This window comes from Ambystoma mexicanum, chromosome 3p (assembly GCF_040938575.1).
Source record: "Ambystoma mexicanum isolate Mex_15411 chromosome 3p, UKY_AmexF1_1, whole genome shotgun sequence".
NCBI lineage: Eukaryota > Metazoa > Chordata > Amphibia > Caudata > Ambystomatidae > Ambystoma > Ambystoma mexicanum.
This window is the reverse complement of record NC_090925.1, coordinates 914,042,663-914,062,684: the sequence shown is the minus strand read 5'-3', so window position 1 is coordinate 914,062,684 and position 20,022 is coordinate 914,042,663. Positions and strand designations below refer to the sequence as shown.

Genomic DNA, 20,022 nt, shown 5'->3' with positions numbered 1-20,022 from the left:
TTTCTACTGCTTCTGGCTCGCTGAGGACCCACGCCCTTCTCCAGCACTTGATTTGGGAGTCCCCCCCCCCGAGACACTCGGCTTACCACTTGCTTCTGGCCTCAGTCTCCTGGATGTTCACAGCTCTGCAATCACGGCAATCAGGCTCACAGGTGGAAAATGTAATCTCCTGCATGTCTTCTGCTGCGCAGTATCTGCACTTCAGATTTTGGGAGAACTGGACTCTCTCAGAACTTGGTGAAATCTACTGTTTCCATGTTCCGGCGTCACTTCTGTTCCTCTACTTTCTTGTGACTTGCCAGCCATGTGCTTCTTCAGTGCTTCTTCTGCCACAGCCAGCCTTCCAGCTTTCCTGACAGCTCCTTCTACTTCTCCTTTCCTTAGGGGGCCTTTTATGCCTCCCAGGTTCAACATTTGTCTTAATTTGTAAGCTGTTAGTCGTAATTGCTTGACTACTGCAATGGCTACTAGGCGTAATTACCCGACTGCTACATCTGCATACTTCTGCATCCCTATCCCTTGTCTCAGTACCACTGGGATTCTGGGACTTGTAGTTTGTTTCAATAAAGCTAGGTTTTTCCACTCCTACATTATTTGTAAGGGTGGATTTAATTGCCTTAAGGTTTTTTTTATAGAGGGGCAACGAGAATTAGCTATTAAGGAGGAAGATTGCTTAGTGAAGACAACATTTCCATAATCCTTCGCATTGAGGAAGGTATTTAGTTTGGGATACCAAAAAGGATCTTTCTTTCGGTATAGTCTGCTCTGATTTTATAACCTTAGGGTTCATGGCCCTAGATCTAATATGAGGTTGAGAGACATTAAAATGACAATAAGTCATGACCTCTTAAGGTACATTGGGGAGAATCTTCCTGTCAGAGGAAAACTACTGTGTCTCATCCCACGGAATTTCCTCACCACCCTGGCCTCCGCTGCCTGTGGCGAGTCAGTAGTTCAATGTGTGGGTGTAGCACTCCACTCGATCTGCCCATCTCATATACTGACCAGAGGACAAACAGAAGATCTGCAACACTGGGCCGGGAACCCTCTGGACCCTGATAAGTTTAAAAGCAGCCCAGCCCACTAACACAAAGGTGAGAAGCTACAGGGTCCCCATCGGTGCAGTGCATGGACTAACACTGCTTCTTGTGGAGAACACTTGGGAGCTGTACAGAGGAACGGGCCACCTCGTGAATGGTGCACCCCGAGCCACCCCTGCTGACCGTGAGTGTTGGGAGAGGATGGGGGCATTATTGTATCTGTATGCACTCCTCCTCTGGAGCTCTCCCCCCTCCAGGGCCTGGTGACCAGCTGAAGAGAGTCTCCCCAACTTGCATGCACAGGTGCTGCAAACCCTCTTTCAAGGACACGAGCAGCGTGCGTTGATACCAGACCACCCCAACCACATGGAATAGAGTAAGGAGGGAGCGTCAAGGCCTACATTACAGCTCAGCTTTCCTGGAGGGTATCACGGCAGTCCTACTTAAACTTTGAAATGCGAAAATAGAGACACTAAATCGGCTACTGAGATAAGGGCATATCTTGAAGCACTGACGATGCCGAAACTCCATGAGGAGACCCGTCTTGCACTCGACCAACCCCTCACTACAGATGAGATTGCTGAGGCGATTAAAGATTTATCGTCCAATAAAGCTCCTGGGTTAGACGGCCTGGGTGCAGAGTTCTATAAGGTGTACAGTGCTGAGCTTGTTCCATTGTTATTGCGGGTCTGGGAGGAATCCCTCCAATGTAACATATTGCCTCCATCCATGGGAGAGGCATTAATAACTGTTCTCCCTAAACCTCGCCGTCCGCCTCAGGACATGTCGTCCTATAGGCCGCTATCTCTCATTAATACAGATGCCAAAATATTCGCCAAGGTACTGGCCAACAGGCTTTTACCGGCGGTCCCTGCACTTGTTCACCCTGACCAGAATGGGTTTATCCCCGCTAGATCTACGGCACTTAACCTGCGTAGGCTCTTTGGCATAATGGCCCAAATTGACCCAGGCAGGAATGCTGTGGCCGTATCATTAGATGCTGAGAAGGCCTTCGACTCTGTGTCCTGGACCTACTTACTAGCATAACATTAGGTACGTGAAATTGCTCTATACGAAACCCGGTGCCAGGGTTCTGACTAATCAGTCGATCTCGGATATGTTCCAATTGGGGAGGGGCACTAGGCAGGGCTGCCCATTTTCGCCTATACTGTTTGCCTTAACAATAGAACCAATGGCAATAGCGGTCAGGCTCCGGCATTCCAACAGGGGCATTAACCTGAAATCGGCCACCCAGCTAATATCCCTCTACGCGGATGACACGCTCTTATATATCCGTGAACCGGAAAACAACCTAGCGCCCATATTGGCGGAGATTCAAGAATTTACTGCACACTCTGGCTACTCCATAAACAAGGATAAGTCAGAGGTTTTCCCTCTCACACCGGCAACTGGCTGCCCTGGCTCTCTGGGCGGGCTGAAGTGGTCCAATGAGTCCATGAGATATCGGGGAATAATTGTTTCGCACAGGAAAAATAGGTTATACACTGACAATCACGATGTCACACTACAGGCCTTGAAGACTAAACTGCTATTATGGGACCGCCTTCCGATATCACTCCATGGCAGGATAGCAGTTCTTAAAATGATAGTTCTACCTAAATTATTGTACCTGTTTGTGAACATACCGATTTGGCCGGGAAGACTCTTTTTCACTAAACTTAGGTCAATGGCTACAGCCTTCCTATGGCACGGGCAGACTCCTAGAATAGGGTGGGGTAAGATAATTGAACCATACTCCTCGGGTGGCCTAGCGACACCCGACTTTGAACTGTATTATTATGTGTCCCAGGCCCAATTCTCTAAATATTGGTATTCCGGGGTTGGGGGCCCCGCGCATGTGGATATAGAAGAGCTCACCACCTCCCCCACGAACATACAGTCTGTAATTTTTGATACTCATTATAGGTATACATGCAATTTCAATCTGGTAAATTGTACGATTGGTGCCTGGAGGGCAATATTAAAAAAACTGGGATTGTCGACCTTGTATAATCCGGAGGTCTCCCTCTGGAACTACCCTGGTATCCCTCCGACACAAGATGTCTGCCTACGTTCAGCCTGGGACCCCAATGACGAGATGCGCCTGGGAGATATGTTTATCGAGGGAAAGTTTGCTACCCTTCAACAGATAACTGGGGCGTTTGGCAGGGGCCCACTCAGGGTTCTGCAATACTATCGTATGAGATCGGCCTTCCAGAAACACTCGGCGTCTTTCCCTGATGAACCCCCCACACACCCCTGCGTGCAGATGATCACGGCCGGGGACCGCTTGAGGTCTCCAGCTTATATGCCATAGTACAAGCGCACACACCCACTTCTAATTTGAACAGGGATAAATGGGAAAAAGATCTCCAGTTCCCTATAGACAATAAGACTTGGGACAGGTACTGTTCTCTTACCAAGAAGGTTTCCCTGAATGCTGGACAACGTGTGATCCAGTTTAAAATTCTTAACAGATTGCACTATACCCCGGCCAAGATAGCAGAGTTTGTTTCAGATGGTCCAAGTCAATGCCCTAAATGCAAAGCGGATTATGCTGGCTCGCTTCACATGTATTGGAGCTGCCCGGTGGTGGCTGGGTTCTGGAGGGAGGTGGCGGATATACTTGAGCAAATCACGCAAATCCCCCCGGTATTGACTCCACAGAAATATTTATTCAGAGATATAGGAAAGTGCTCCGAAAAGATCAGAAGACTGTTCAATGTCACATGTGCAGTGGCCAAAAAATGTATTCTGCAACAATGGAAAAATCCGGCGCCACCCACTGTTAAGCAGTTCCTCCGGGAGCTGGTTTATGTAAACGAGGCTGAAGAACAGTTTTTCCTCACCCGCCCTTCGGTATGCAGACCTAAAGATATTTAGGGACCCCTCAGAATGTTTCTTTGTGATATGATCTCTGATGATGACGGCGATGTGTAGACACGCCACCTCGGGAAGATGCATGATATATGTACTGTTTTCTTTTTTGTTTTTTTTCTTTCTCTTACCTTGCAATGTTGACTCCAATTTACACGATGAAGCTGTAACTGTGTTTTGTGTTTTCTGGACCACTAATAAAAAAGAGATTAAAAAAAAAACTTTGAAATGCGCCATTGCAGCCCCACAAGTGATTGGAGCTTCTCAATCACAAGGTAATACCTGTTTCCCAGGTACGACAGGTGGGCTTTTAGCTAGGTGCCACATGTGTTTTCACACTATAAAAGAAACTTTGCACCTATACCGGCTGCCACCCAGGCTACATATAGCACATGATTGACTTAAAGGGCTTTTATTCCTGATAGCGATCCCCCAGAAACATGGGGAAAGATAAGCCTAGAAGAACTGGATCACAACGAAGGATAAATCAACACACAGTCAGCAATTCATTAGGCACCCACCAAACCCCTGGTATCAACTGACATGGTTCTAGTCATGGAGGCAGGAGGGTGCTCCCTCTCTCTTGAAGACATAATGGGGGCCATTGCAGACTCCAGGACCTTGAAGGTGGGGAAAATAGATGGGCTTTCATTGGAGGTGTCCGTGAAGCCTCACGGTCTGCACAAATTGTCTTCAAGAGTTGGGGAGGCAGAGAAGCAAATCTCGGATTCAGAGAATACCATCAACAGCTTAAGACTTTGGAAAACTGGGCAGATGAGAGTGAGGAACGGTCCAGGCATAACAACTTCATCATCCTGGGGCTCCCTGAAAAGGAGGAGGGTCCCTGCATGGTGCTCTTCCTAGAGCAATGGCTGGCAGACCTAATGGCACCCAAGAAGCTCTCAAATTGTTTCTTAATAGAAAGAGCACATCAGATGCCGACGGTTCGACCTACTTCCGGAGCACCAACATGCACAGTGATAGCCAAACTGCAAATTAATGAGATTGGTATGCTCTGCTTCAAATGGCGTGTGTCACAGGCCTAATCACCTACAACAACTCCAAGATTGCTTTTTTCTGATTATACCAGGGATGTGCAGAAGGCCAGGTGATCCTTTGATTCAATCAGAAAAACACTGTACTCAGAAGGCGTTAAATTTGCTCTTTTCTTACTGGCGCAATTCCAGGTATATTACAAAGGGACTATTCACCTTTCCAGTAGTCCTAGTGAGGCTTGGGAATGATATGAGATAAATGTTGACAGTGCTCCCACTCCCAGAGCACTGAAAAGCCATGGACCACTGGTGGGAGACCAGCAGCGGTCACCATGTCTGGACAGCCCTCAGCCTTCGAGCTCACCTACTGCAGTGAACAAGATGCAAGATGCAAAGCTCCACAGACACTAGCTGATAACCCAAGACATGCTTTAACTCCAACTCTTATCTAAACACAGCAGACAGTTTTCCACAGCTCATGGCTTCTGCCATAATAGCTTCTCAAGACTTTCAGGTCGTGGCAGTGGGGGCGGTCCTACATACACTAGTTGATCCCCTATATCCACTGTTCCTTAGCAGTCCCCCATGGTCGGCTGCATATGCTAATCGATTGTTTTCTTTTATACGATTATCTTGATGTTTGGGCTACAGGTGCTTCAGGTTGGGATGTAGTATGCGGTGGGGGAGTTGGGGATGGTTTTGCATTCGATACTGTTAATTGTGTCACTTGTTTGGGAATCACACCAAATCAATTCACATTGGCATCTTTTACAAAGGCTGCTGGGACAGATGCAATATGTGTACAACTTCTAGACAATTCACATGGTAACCGAAACCAAGGACAGACTTGTCTCCTTTTTGACTTGGAACATGAATGGGCTAGGTTCCAGCATTCAACATAGACTTGTGTTGCAATTTTGTAACAGACACTCACCAGACGGTTCTACTCACTGAAACACATCTGTATGGGACGGAATGTTCCTTCTTTAGAAGATCGAACTATAAACTGCCCGTTCATGCAGGATTTTTTTATGGGGCTCTAGGAGGCACCCTGATTTTGATAGACAAACGACTTCTCCTCAGGCTCCTCACAGTACACCAGGACCAACACAGGCGATTCACACTATTAAGGGGGAAGATAAGGGGTACTGTTTGGGGCATCATTGCCAATTATGCTCCTCCGCCATTAGCAATGGATTTATTAGATGACATTCAGGCACTGATTGCAAATAACCAAGCAGATGCCTGGGTCTTGGACAGTGACTTTATCAAAGTCATGAACCCGATCCTTGATCGGACCCATCTTAGAATCAGGAAACCTAACACGCCACAAAATTAAACACCTTTTTGGAAGCACTCAGGCTATTGGACGTATGGAGGTAGCATCACATGCAAGATAGAGGTTTCTCATTTCTCTCCGGGCCACATACATTCATGACCAGGATTGATTATTTCTTCATCCCTGAAAGCGATATGCACACACTTGCCTCGATTAAATCCTTAGCTAGGGGGATCTCGGACCATTACCTGCTTTTTGTGGGACTCAAAAACGGTAGACACAAGCCAAAATCATTGTGGTGCTTGAACAGCTACTACCTTGGCTTCCCCAAATTTGTAGAAGGTATAACCTCGAAAACATCTGAATATTTCACTCTCAATGAGGACACAGTAAACTGTCCAGTAACATTCTGGGAGGGTATAAAGCTGTGCACCGGGGTAAAATGATGTTAATTGCTACAAAGAAGAAAACCTAGGCGCAATCTATACCAGATGCAGAACATTTTACGATAAAAGCAAAGGAGGAGCTCCTCACAAATGGGTCTCTATCATCATTAGACGTGCTGCAAAGCACCCACGAGGCATTTAAGAATTCCTCTTTAGACAATGCATGCAGGCACACTGGGCTAGAGAAAGTCAAATTCATTAATCTTTTAACAACGCTTGCCTGTCTGGAAAGACAGGACAAAGGGAACAGGCATGTGAGACAGTTTATAGACGGTGGGGGTAACAGAATCATTGACGACTTGGACATAGCAAAGGCATTTACAGCTTATTAGGAGACACTCGACTGATCCCCACCGGAACAGATCTCGACAACGAGCTCAACAGTCCCTACAGGACATCACTCTTCACCATCTGTTGTTTCAACAGCAACAAGACCTCAATGCTAAGATAAATGAAGAGGAGATAGCCACTGCCATCTCCCATTTCCAATATGGGAAAACACTCGGCCTGAACAGGCTCCCTGTAGAGGTGGGGAAGAAGCTCAGCAATCTCACGGTTGCTCCTATGTATAACCTATTTAATTGAAGCAGAGAATGCGGGATTCTGCTTGAGGACCTCCAGAAGACCTGCATTGTGGTCCTTCCCAAGATGGGCAAACCACCTGAACTATGCTCCTCCTATAGACCTATCTCCCGTATGAACGGGGAGGTTATGATTCTGGCCCAGCTGCTGGCAAACTGCCTAATCAGGGTGGTACCTTCCCTGGTCCACCTGGATCAATGTGGATTCATGCCAGTCCACCCGCACGTACATCCGTAGGTTACATAAACTAAGCGTCCACAATACAGGACCCACTGTCCCTTCCCTCAACTATTTTTTTTTTTTTAAAGGTTTATGATTTGGTTGTCTATCGGAGATCATGAGGCGTACGGGTCTTCAAGAGAATTTCCTCAGCTGGGTTTGCCTGCTCTATAACTCACCAATAGCAGAAGTCAAGGTCAACAGAGTGTCCTCCAGAGCCTTTCTCCTGGGCTGTGGAACCAGACACGGGTGCCCCCTCTCTCCTTTGGTGTTCATGCTGGCCATAGAACCCCTAGCAATAAGGCTGAGAACAGATCAAAAGTGGTTTGGATTCCGGTGGCCTTCAGGTTGGGAGGACAGAGTCTCTTTATATGCGGATGATCTTTTGAAATACAGGGGGGACCCACCGTTCTCCTGCCCGATAATTACCTGTACACTCTGTGAGTATGAAGTAGTTCACAGACTTGAAGTAAATTGGAAAAAAATGTATCCTTTTTCCAATACAGGCTATCCATATCAAATTCCCTGAGTCGGTTTTAGGTATTTGGGCGAGCATATTGGGCTGAATCACTTTGGGTTCCTTCCTGGCAATCTTCAACTTTTGAAGTGTGTATTTGACTATTGGACTGCCCCTGCCTTTACCATTGCCACGTTTCAGCCTATTAGTGAACAGATTTACTTTTTAGTCGACTCTATATCAATTCTAAAAATTATTGTTCAAAACTGTGTTTTAGCCACATTTTATTATATATGTCTTATTTTGTTATATTGCTGAATTAATTTTAACAGAATTTGCCAGTAGTGTACAATTAACTCCCTGGGCCTTTCATCTCTGCCCGTAACGTTTAGGAAGCACAAAATATATAGATTTTACTTCCTGCTAGCACATACTATACGCCAGGTAACTACAATCCCCGGCACTTCTGTAGTTTTTTTAGACCTATTTCTTATAGGTCAGGGGTGTCAGCGACAGCACGTCTGCGCAAGCCGTTCTGTGCTGGCTTAAATAGAATCTGTCATGCGTTACTGTTTGATTAACTTTTAAAGTGTATGTTTGAGTGTTGGACTGCTGACTGCCACCGCTCTTCGCTGGACAGGGTTCCTCTATGGGAATCATGCAGGTACTTGCCGCAATTAACGCTGCCAGGGATGGTTTGGGGCGCTGAAAAGAATGGCACTGTTTCACATGTAATGGGGGCACGCAGAGCTGCTATCCTTCAGCCCTACATGGCTGAGGCCTAATTAACTACGCCAATGAGTCCTCCATTAACCTCAGAAGGATCTGTGAGGGAAGCGGAGGATACTCACATGGGTGCTATCAAAATAGATCTATCGGCACCAACCGTAGAAGTGTCAGCGGTCTTGATGTCAGATGGGGAACATGATAAATTGGTTGCTGGCTTAGGTGAAGTGAGAAGAGGAACCTCACAGGTCACTTTGATTGACCAGAAGGAGGATATGTGAGAGCAAGGGATTGATGATAAAATGCCAGAGTCTGCATTGATGGATCTATCCAGTCCCTCTCAGTCCGTAAGTAAGCCTGTGGACGATAAAAGGAGCCATATCTCAGCCTTAAAGATAGTGCTCATGAATACTAGGTCACTGCTAAAACATGCATTAGAAGTAGCGACCAGTATTACTGATTTTGATGTCGACATTTGTGAACTTACAGAAACCTGGTGCTATGAAGCAGCAGGTCTGACTTTGGGTCTAGCCATTCTGGCTGGGTACAATATGCTGCATCGGGACAGACCAGAGGGGAGAGGAGGTGGGATTGCTTTTATTTTTAAATCATCTCTGGAAATCTGGGAGGTAAACTGTCCAGGTATTGTGGGTAATGAATTAAAATACATAAAGACAAGCATTAATGCTGAAACCATTCTTAACATCCTTTTGGTATATAGACCTCCCCACCCCCGGGACAGATTTACCCATACAATTTTGCAAACTTGAACTACCCATCCTTAAACGAATACCAATTTTGTGGTCCTGGGCAATTATAATTATTGGTTGGTTTGCAATACTGACATTATAGCCACCTCTTTTGAAGACTCACTGAAAATTTTGAGATTCGAGCAACTTGTTAGAGCTCTGACTCACAGTAAATGGAACACATTAAATTGGGTGGCCGCCACAAAATTAAAACAACAGATTTAGCAGTTTTGCCCTGCCCATGGTCAGATCACTTTTTTGTTCAATTCACAATAGTGTATGACAAACCCATAAGGATTAGAGTAAAAGAGAAAAATATTATCATATTAATGATACCCCAGAGGCCCAGGAATCATAGCTACAGCCTATGGTCCATAAGATCACTAAGTTGAAGGCGGCTGAGGACACTGCTAATCTTTATATGCAATCTTTGCAGGAAGCTACCAATACCATGGCACGTCTTAAAACTAAACAGATCTCTGAGAAAAAGGTCATGATTGGTTTACCCCTGAATTACAAAAATTGAAAGTTTCTAAAATTAAATATTTCTATGCAAGGAGATCATCTCAGGACACCCCTAGCAAGGAGGCATGTAAGATGGCTGTGAAGGATTATAAGATAGCAGTCATAGCAGCTAAGAAAAGTATGTTCAACGAAAGGATAATCCAGTCTCAATCAGAGGCCAAGGAACTCTTTAAAATACTGAGAGAGCTAGAAACCCCATACCAGAAGAATTCTAACACATTGGTGAAAGGTGCTGCTTGGTGCTCACTGATACAAGATGCTATGTGGGGGAAGTTGGATCGGATAAAGAAAGATATTGAAGTAAAAAGGATGAATATTGATGTGGCAACTAACATCAATGATTTGGGATGCATGCGCAAAAACCATTAGATTGTCAATTTAACTTTACATCTGTATCCGAAGCTGAATTGGTGAATATTATTGACCATCTCAAACCTACTAGTTAAAAGAGGATCCATGCCCGGCAATGGTCGTAAAGTCCTGCTCCTATATCTTGATCAGTGCCTTGTGTAAATGTGTTAATGCTTCGTTTGCTGAATCCCATGTGCCAGTTGGGTTTAAAAGTGCCTGGATTACACTGTTTTAAAGATACCTGGACTCTGTCCTAGTACTGCAGCCAACTACCGGCCTATTACTAACACACCATTTATTTTCAAAAATGTAGATCGCGTGGCTTATATTCAGATTTCAGCTTATTTGAATGAACACATGATTTTAAATAAATGACAGTCTCGTTTAGGCAGTGACACGGTACAGAAACAGCGCTTCTCAATTTGAAATCAAGACTGTTACATTTCATGGATAAAGGTCAGACTACTTTGCCTATGCTGCTGGATGTATCTGCAGCTTTTGACCCAGTGGAACATGCACTATTGGTCACCAGGCTGAAAGAAGTGGCTAATTTTTCAGACAATGCTACTCTCTGGATACCCTCTTTTTTGAGTGACAGGTGGTGCAGGGCTTGCAGCAAGGATACTGAAGCATTACCAGTGCTTTCAACATATAGTGTGCCACAGAGGGCTTGTTGTCACTCTCTTTATATAATGTTTTTACGGTTCCCTTTTTTAATCTCCTGGAGAAAAATGGCGTGGCTTTTACCAATTACGCAGATGACACACAATGTGTCACCCCGTTATCAGGTATATATCTGGAGGATTAACAAAGTGTATGACCGCATAGAGACATGGATGATAGGCAATGGTTTAGCACTCAACAAAGAAAAAACAGAGTTGATGGTAGTAGGGACCGAGAATAAAATAAGGAAGTTAGGCCCAGACTATAAATGTTTTTCAGTAGCAGGGTGTGACATTATGACAAAGAAGAAAGTGAAAACTTTAGGAATCTTTTTAGACCAGAACCTGAGCATGACAGCGTAAGTAAGCAACTTGGTTTCCTCAACAGCCTATTATATAAAACTACTAGCAGATCTCCGGCCATTTATCTCCCTAGCGAAATCTGAAACGATAGCAAGAGTCATTGTTCGGTCAAAAATAGACTACTGTAGCAGTCTCTTAGTAGGCATTCCTAAATTAGAATGTAACCGTCTTGAAGTCATTGAAAATAGTGCGGTGGGAGTTGTTACGGGACTCCAACGGAAAGATCATATTTAGGACCCTAGACGTAGTCTGCATTGGCTTCCGGTGGAGGCAACGGTACATTATCGTCTATTATTGATCACCCATAAATGTCTTGCTGGATCCATGCCAGCGTATCTGAGTGAGGTATTGTATGAAAAATGCAGTGTAAGGCTCCTTAGGTCAAACAATAACAACTAGCTGAAGACACCAGCCTGCAAATCAAGCAAGGCCAAGAATTGTGCATTTGCTATAGCTGTACCTAGGGCATGGAACGCCCTCCCGACCGATGTAAGAGAAATGGGCTCTACAGCAATTTTTTGAAAAAGGCTGAAAACATTGCTTTTTTCTGATGACAGATGCCTCCCATTGGCCACTGTTTCTAACGGAGTCGTTTCTTTCTCCTTGAATGTATTCACCTTGTCTTGTGTTTTGTGTGCGCCCGTAAACCCCAGGGTCCTTGGTGTGCGTTATCAATACATTAAAGTAAAGTCAAGGAAAGTCTATCCTATTACTGAACGGTTTCTCCATGAAATGAAACACTGGAAATCTCTGCTGTTGAATCTGATGAAGAAGGTGGCCCTGTTCAAGATTGTGACCTTACCAATGTATCTCTACAAACTTCAGAATTCCTCACTCCTGATTCCCAAACCAGAATTTGATAGCAATGACACGGCGCTCAGAGAATTGTTGTGGGGTGGGAAACAGTCTTGTATCATCCTACCCATGCTACAACGCTCAGTGTGTCAAGGGAGTATAGGCCTACCCTGCATTCGGCGGTGCTACTAGGCAAACAAGCTAGCGACAGTGAATGACTGGTTGCATGGGGACCGGGACTACCCCATATCAAGTCCTGTGTAGTGGACGGGGAGGACCCACACTTCCGGATATGACACGGAACATCTCAGGGGTGTGGAGGGAAGCACACCAACACATAGGTTGGGGTGCTAGGTTGACACAAGCCCAACTCCTATGGGATAATGGATACATGCTCAAAGTTAATAAGATTTGTAAATGTAAGGATGTCAGATGTAATGAAGGAAGGCACTCTTATGCCTTTTGCAGATCTTCAATTCACTTTTGGACAGCCCGATACTGAAATTGGCACACGCTCTTGCCATGCAAATACAAAACCTGCAAGAAATCTCACCATTTTCTCCTGTTGAGGTGAACATCTTCCCAGAAAGCATTGCTTCCAAAGTCACGTTCACCTTAGATCAGGCTATGCTATCTCCCCCTTTGGAATTGTCCAGCCACAGAGTGAGATGGGAGGTGGATGTGGGCATGCTTGAACCTGAGGACTCTATAGAGGCTCTAATGTATCCCAGGGAAGTTGGAATCTCAGCTAGTTTTCGGCTAATAAAATTGAAAATACTTCACAGGGTGTACTTCACCTTACTTTGTTATTTCACTGGGACATGCTGATCACGCTAACTGTTTAAGATGCAGGAGAATCGAAGAGGCCTTCTTTCATATTCTGTGTGAATGTACCCAAATCCGCTGTTTTTGAAGGAAATATCTAGACAGATTGAATAACCCTAAGCTACTACTGCTGGTGATATGGGGGGTAAGCCTTGTACAATAATTATGAAAATGTGTTCCTGTCCACCACTATAGGGCTGATGACACGAATAATCACAACTAAATGTGGGGCAGAGGATTGCCCCAGCTTCAGCAGTGGATTTCAGAGGTCAACACATGCATATCTCTGTAAAGAAGAGTGTATAATGCTCGAGGCGTGCAACAAAATTGCAGAAAATATGGGGGAAATTGGAGGAGGAAGGTTGATAGGAAACATGCTGGTCTGTGACTTGGCTGCCTTATACCTATGGTACTTGCATCATTTGTATCTTACGGCAGGTCTGTGCCCTCTGTACTGTGTTTGCATTGTGTTTCCTGCAAGGTAACACAATCAGGTTGTGTTCCTTTAAATCAATAAAATGTGTTTTAAAAAAAGAATTTTTTTAAAAAAGGTGCTAATGCAAGAAGTTCAAAAGATGCCACAAATACATGCAGTGGAAAGGGTACGAAAGCACCTGCAAGGCACGGGAGAGTACTTAAGGTACTTTGTGGTAAAAAAACCAGAAGAAAGTGGTAGCCTATTCCGGATCTCAGAACACTAAAGAAATCCATAAAGAAAAGATTCAAAATGGTCACGCTACAAGAGGTCATCAGATCGGTTCAGCCACAGGCCTATTTGGCATCCCTCAACCTGTGAGACTCATACTCCCACATACCAGTGCACAAAAAGCAAGGAAAGTATCTAAGGTTTGCGGTCAGAAAAGAACATTACCAGTTCAGGGTACTTCTCTTCGGACATAGATTGGCCCCCAGGATATTCACCAAGTGCTTCGCTCCCATAGCAGCATACCTCACGAGACCTAGTCAACACATCTACCCGTATCTCAACGACTGGCTAGTGCGGGCTCCCACGCTACATGTTGCACAGTACCCCATCGCGCAGTCAAAAAGCATGTTACAATGGATAGGATTTGCTATAAACTACAAGGAGTCCTACATACAGCCATCCAAGCGGCGGTTTCTTCTGGGAGCGGTGTTCTCTGCGGAGGAGACACAGGTGCGACCATCACCAGACAGGATTCGGGCTCTCAAAACATTGTTCTCACGCTAAGGAAAGGAACTTTGTTTTCCATTCGGAGATGCATGACATTTCTAGGGGCAGTGTCCTCTTGCATGCCTCTCATCCCACATTGCAGACTGCAGATGAGGCTATTACAGGAATCTATAGCTATCAGATTGGTCGCAAACGTTGGGTTCCTTGCATGACAAGGTCAAGATCACTCCTTCCCTCACAAATAGGCTCAAATGGCGGTCCTATCACCAAACATAACAGTGGGCAATCCCCTGGAAGAGCCACTGTGCCGAAAGACCCTACTCACAGATGCCTCACTGTCCGGGCAGGGAGCACACGTCGACCAACTTCATGTAAAGAGACTCTGGACGTAGTCAGAGGTAACCCTTCATGTCAATGTGCTAGAACTAATGGCAGTCAGATGGGCACTAAAGTCTTTTCTAACACTACTGATGGGATCAACAGTATTAATAATAACAGAAAATACAACAATGATGTACTGCATTAGGAAACCGGGGGAACAAGATACAAAATTCGGTCAGGAAGCTCAACAGCTATGGCACTGGGCAATAGACAACAACATATCACTGCAGGCGTATCACCCTCCGGGGATCCAAAACTCAGTGGTGGATGGGCTCAGCACAGCAAACATGCAGTGTCATGAATGGGAGCTGGGCCATGATCAACTATCAAAGGTATTCACACAATGGTCTCACCCACAAGTGGACTTATTTGCGATGAAAGACAACAAAAATGCAGATGGTTTGACTGCAGGACCCCTCAGGAGGGATTGATGGGGGACAAATTCTCCATATCATGGAGCGGCATCTTCACCTATTTGTTTCCCCCAATCCCTGCGATCCACAAGGTAGTACAGATGATGAAAGCGTAGACTTGCCACCTCATTCTAAAAGAACCAGCGTGGCCAAGCCAGTTGTGGTACCCAGATCTTGTCCAAATATTGGAAGAACACCAGATACAACTGAAGGTGACGCACAACCTACTCTATTAAGACAGCGGTAGGAAACTACACCACAACCCGCAGTCACTGAAGCTATCCACCATGGCTCCTGACGTCTCTGACTTTGGACATCTAGAGGTGCCAGAAGGTTATAAAGTAGTTCTAAAGACAGCAAAGCCAGTTTCAACAAACGTCTCCTACAAGTTCAAGTAGAAAAAAGTCTGCTCCTTCCATACTGTCTTTCACTGGCTCAGAATGGTTTGGCACATTCGTCTATCAGGATACACCTGGCTGCAATCTCCAGGTTCAACAGGACAAGGGAGATGGCTCCACTATTCAGTGATAACCTTATCAAGCACTTCATGAGAGGGTTGTTTCCACCTGCCAGGAAAGATGCCCCTCAATGGAGCATCAACACAGTACTCGTGGATTTCATGAAGGTGCCCTCCGAGAGATATGTGTCATGGAAAGTTGCATTTCTAGTCGCAACTACATCCTCAAGATGAGTGTCAGAAATCCAAGCGCAGGCAGTTAATGAGCCATACTTGCACTTCGCAAGGGATGAAATGGTGCTCAGAACAAATCCCTGCTTCATCGCCAAAGTACAGGTGGAATTTCACATGAATACGGCCATTATATTGCTGACATGCTTCCAAAATGCAACGTCACCAGCGGAGATTGCCCTGCACTCCCTGGATGCAAAGAGAGCAATAAAGTACTATTTGGACAGAACAAAGTCCTTCAGAAGTTCTAATAAACCTTTTGTGACATTTTGTTAATCTAACAAAGGTAAGGCAATCTCCAAACAAGGTTGTCCCAATGTGTATTGTCTGTAATTTCACTCTGTCATCAGAAGGCGAATAAACCTCTACTGGGCAGAGCACAGGCCCACTCGACAAGGGTCATGGTAGCGTCAGCGCACTGTGGGCAGGAGTCCAGCTCATGGGCATATGTTGGGCAGCCACTTGGGCAGTTCCCCACACATTTACAAAACACTACTGACTCGAAGGACAGCATGTTGCAGATGCAAGGATGGGGAGAGTGGTCCTGCAAAGGCTGTTTAAATATTGTAGGCTTTTCTCCCTTTCTCCTCCAAAATGTTTGAAAGTACTGCTGTGTAGTCTATTCAGAGCATGTGGATCTACGGAAGATCCAATGCTGGAGAAGGAGTATGTTTCTTAACTGTAACTCCATTTCTCCAACATTGGTATTTTACATACATTCACATATGCCAGCCATCCAACCGGGACAAAAGGCCTATTCTCAAGTACATAATACGGGTAATCACTTGTATGTTAGAATCTGAACATGGCCTCCAGGGGAGGGGCAAACACTTGATGTCCCATTGGCTGAGACCAAAAGCAACCATAATGAGGAGGGTAGACTACAAAACACACTTGTTTTTACCTTTACAAAAAGCAGGAAGTATATAACTGTGGATTCCTAGCCTGATGACTGGGAAAATTCAAAGCATGTGAATCTGTGGAAGATACCAATGCTGGAGAACTGCAGTTACAGGTAAGACATGTACTCCTTATATACAGAGGTGAGCAGGAGCATGGGTTAGAGAGTGGATTAAGGTGGTGCTCGGTTGTGCCATCTTAATCTACAGAGGTGAGAAAAAAGGCATGAGCCAGAGTCAAGATAAGTGAGCATAGCCCATGTATACACAAAGCTAGGATAAAAGGATTTAAAAAAGTGGAAGGAAAGTGTGACAGCCCCTTTATGTCCAGTGCAGGAGCAAAAGAATATGGCGAAGATTATCAATCCTTTGCTATGCAGTTGAAGGTACAGATGTGTCCAAGCAATGAGGGGATAGTGTATCCGATTTTATCTGCAGCACCGCTGAAACAGATGCGGGTAAGCCAACAGAGGACATTTAACATCTTAATAGAGAGGGGACAGAGCATGGGGTCCAAAGTGGGGAAAGTATCATCCCTTTATCTACAAGAATTGGAATTGGTTGAGCAGGTAGAGGAGAGAGTATCCAACATTTACATGGACACAGTACGGATTAGAGCACAATGAGAGAAGAGAGAGTAACAACTTCATGTAGGATAGATAGAGAAATGGCACATGAACAAGCATAGAGAGAGAGTACTACTGCTTTATCTAGAGAGCCAAGCATAGCGGTGAGTGGACCACCTTTGCACACAACAGAGGTCTGGGTAAAGGATATGGATGAGCAAAGAGGGAACATGTAACTGCTGTATCTAGAGTGGACTGAGATAGAAAGCAACCCGTTTCAGTACTGGGTGAAGGTAAATGGACATGGGGGCCTCAACATGGGGAGTGTATTGCTTTATTAATGCAGAAACGGGTAAATAAAATTGGTCGTGAGAAAGGGAACAGTACAACCTTTCTAACGACAACAGAGGGCAACAAGCATAGCGTAGCATAGCAAGCATAGAGGGAAAGTTGTATATCTTTAATTCGAAGGCAATGGGGCAGCATGACAGAGATCATAATCAAAATCTCATGAAAATGCTTTGCCCATCACTGTGTAGGGAAGTATGCCTTATTTTGGAGGAAGGCTATTTATTTTAAAGCTGTCACAGAGGGCCCCAAGAACACACCAATTCTATGAGGCTCGTCAAGGATTTTTTTTTAACCAAGGGGCTCGCTAAGCGCTTTCGCCCTCTATCGCATCAAAAGACTTCCGTTCCCTCCTGGACCTAGTTATTCCACAACCCTGCGATTGTTTGTGTAATCCCTTTTTTATGAAGTAGGGAATTATATGAACAGTGAGGGTATATTGTATTCTCCTATTCCTCTTTATAACTGGGGGAGTTGGGACAAATATGGGTGAAGGAGAGAGGAATAACACCCTAATTTTGTTTCACAGGTGCAAAGGAGAGGAAGCCAGATTTCTGTTTGTCGGCGGACTGGGGCTTTGAATCCACAAATGGGGATGCCCAGGAGGAATCAGGTGTTTGATTTGGAATAGGCATTGTCACTGCACATGCACACGATTCCACAGTCCTCTGTCCGGACCCCATCGCACCCCACAGCATTCGATATGGTACTTTTTTGGGATGCTAAAGGAGGTTGAGCGATGTGAGGGCAAAATAATTAGCAAGACTTGTGGTATTTTACTTGATCCATTTGTTGCACAGCACATTCCAAGAGACTTGAATTAATGTCCTGAAGTCATGAAGCGCTTGGAGGATGCAGGAAGATTGCCCCAGTAACTCCTGTCAATTATTTGTCCACCTGTAGTGTTCTTTTTCCTGAACTGTTGTCTCTTGTTATGATCACCTGGCTTATAAGACTGTGAAATCCCTGCAATTAATTGAACATTTGTATCATTTTTAATTGTTTTAGCATGTGTATGTTCTGTAAAATATAAACAAAAACCTTCATATGTAATACTCTTGCTATAATAAAAATGTGAAGTTAGTTGAATACATAAGTACAATTTGCTTATTGTAATGGTGCTTGCCTTAGTCCTTAGTATTTCCTACTCCAGACCTATGGGATACCTGGTATAATCAGACTTAAAAGTCAGAATACATTTTGCCCTTCACAAAGTTAGTTAACTTTCAGTTTTGCCAGTAAATGTGGCCTATGGTGCCAGAATATGTGAGGCGCTTCTGCTTACACACACTACCTTCAATACATCATTTTCTTCTCTTTTCATTCAAATGTTAACTTACAGAGAGGATGATGGGTGTGTGGATTTTTGGGCAGAAGAGGAACTAAGGACTAGGAGTACAAGAGGCACTATAGGGAATAGCGTTTTCTTAATACTATCTTAAGTCCCTCGTCCTCCAGACTCACTGAAAGGTAAGATACAGTTGTAATGCTTGTTAAGGGTTGGCAGCAGAAAGATATTTCATGCATAGCCAAATATTTCCTTCAACATGGCTTGACTGAATTGGGCATTGATCTTGAGCTAACAGCCATCGTAAACATGTTCTCAAATGCAGGTGTGGCTACTTCATAGATACAATTAAGAGTACCTGGGAGTTCGAAATATGGTGAAAATGCCTTGCCCATCCCTGTATTGGGAAGAATGTCTTATGTTGGAGGAAGGCTATTCATTGTAAAGGTGTCACAGAGGGCCTCAAGAACACACCAACTCTCGAAGGCAGTTCAAGGTTTTTTTTTAACCAAGGGGCTCGCTAAGGGCCTCCCCCCTCTATCTCATCAAAAGAATTCCGTTCCCTCCTGAACTTAGTTATTCCACAACCCTATGATTGTTGCTAGAGATTGGTAACCGCTAATATCTACCAACTGTGTAGCTAAGTATAATGGCCTAAAGGCTAATGCCTATCTATCTAATACTCCCTCAAGGAAAAGGCTAGCTGGTCCCTGCTCTACATTTCCCAGTGTAATGTATGTTATGGGTTTGTGCCTCTCAGATTCTCGGGCGCCACTTGAGTGGATTCTTTCATGCCCTTATGGTCTGATCCCTAGATCTATCTGTCACTCCCCCTTGTCTCTTCCTAATCACTTCCCTTTTGCTCCATCTAATGTCACACTTTCCTCTCCCTGATACTCCATCCTCAGTCCCTCGCTGTTCCTCTGTCTACTATCTACCTCCACCCTCTGATCTTAATCTCTGCTACTCCCTCTCCCTACTCATCATGACTGCTATTACTATTCCCTTCTCCACACTACTACCCCCTCCTCGCTACATCACTGCTACTCTCCTTATCACCCACTCCTTCTTGCATAGTTACCCTCATTTCACTTCCCCAGTCACCTTGTCATTCACTCCTTACTCTCCCTTTCTCAAAAACAACTTTCGGAGTGGCGGAGAGTGGCTGTCAGTGCCGGTTGTGCTGGTTGGCAGTCTGTTCTTCCTGTTTGCTGTTTCAGAGGAGGAGTTTTGCTTCAAAACCTCACTACACCCGTGGAGCAGCGCAAAGTGGCAGAGAGTGGCTGTCAGTGCTAGTTGTGCTGGTTGACAGTCTGTTCTTCCTGTTTGCTGTTTCAGAGGAGGAGTTTTGCTATAAAACCTCCCTACACCCGCAGAGCGGCGCTGAGTGGCAGA

The 20,022-nt window shown here is 44.9% G+C and overlaps 1 protein-coding gene across 1 annotated transcript in view; it reads left to right on the top strand.

Moving 5' to 3' along the window:
• The window catches only part of LOC138581104 (signal-regulatory protein beta-1-like), a 465,646-nt gene extending 447,218 nt beyond the window's left edge, over window positions 1–18,428 (top strand). The window contains exon 8 of the mRNA XM_069652181.1: window positions 17,869–18,428. Coding sequence (XP_069508282.1) covers window positions 17,869–17,960 — 92 coding nt within the window. The 3' untranslated portion in view covers window positions 17,961–18,428. The remainder of the gene's footprint in view (window positions 1–17,868) is intronic.
• Window positions 18,429–20,022: the final 1,594 nt, after the last annotated feature.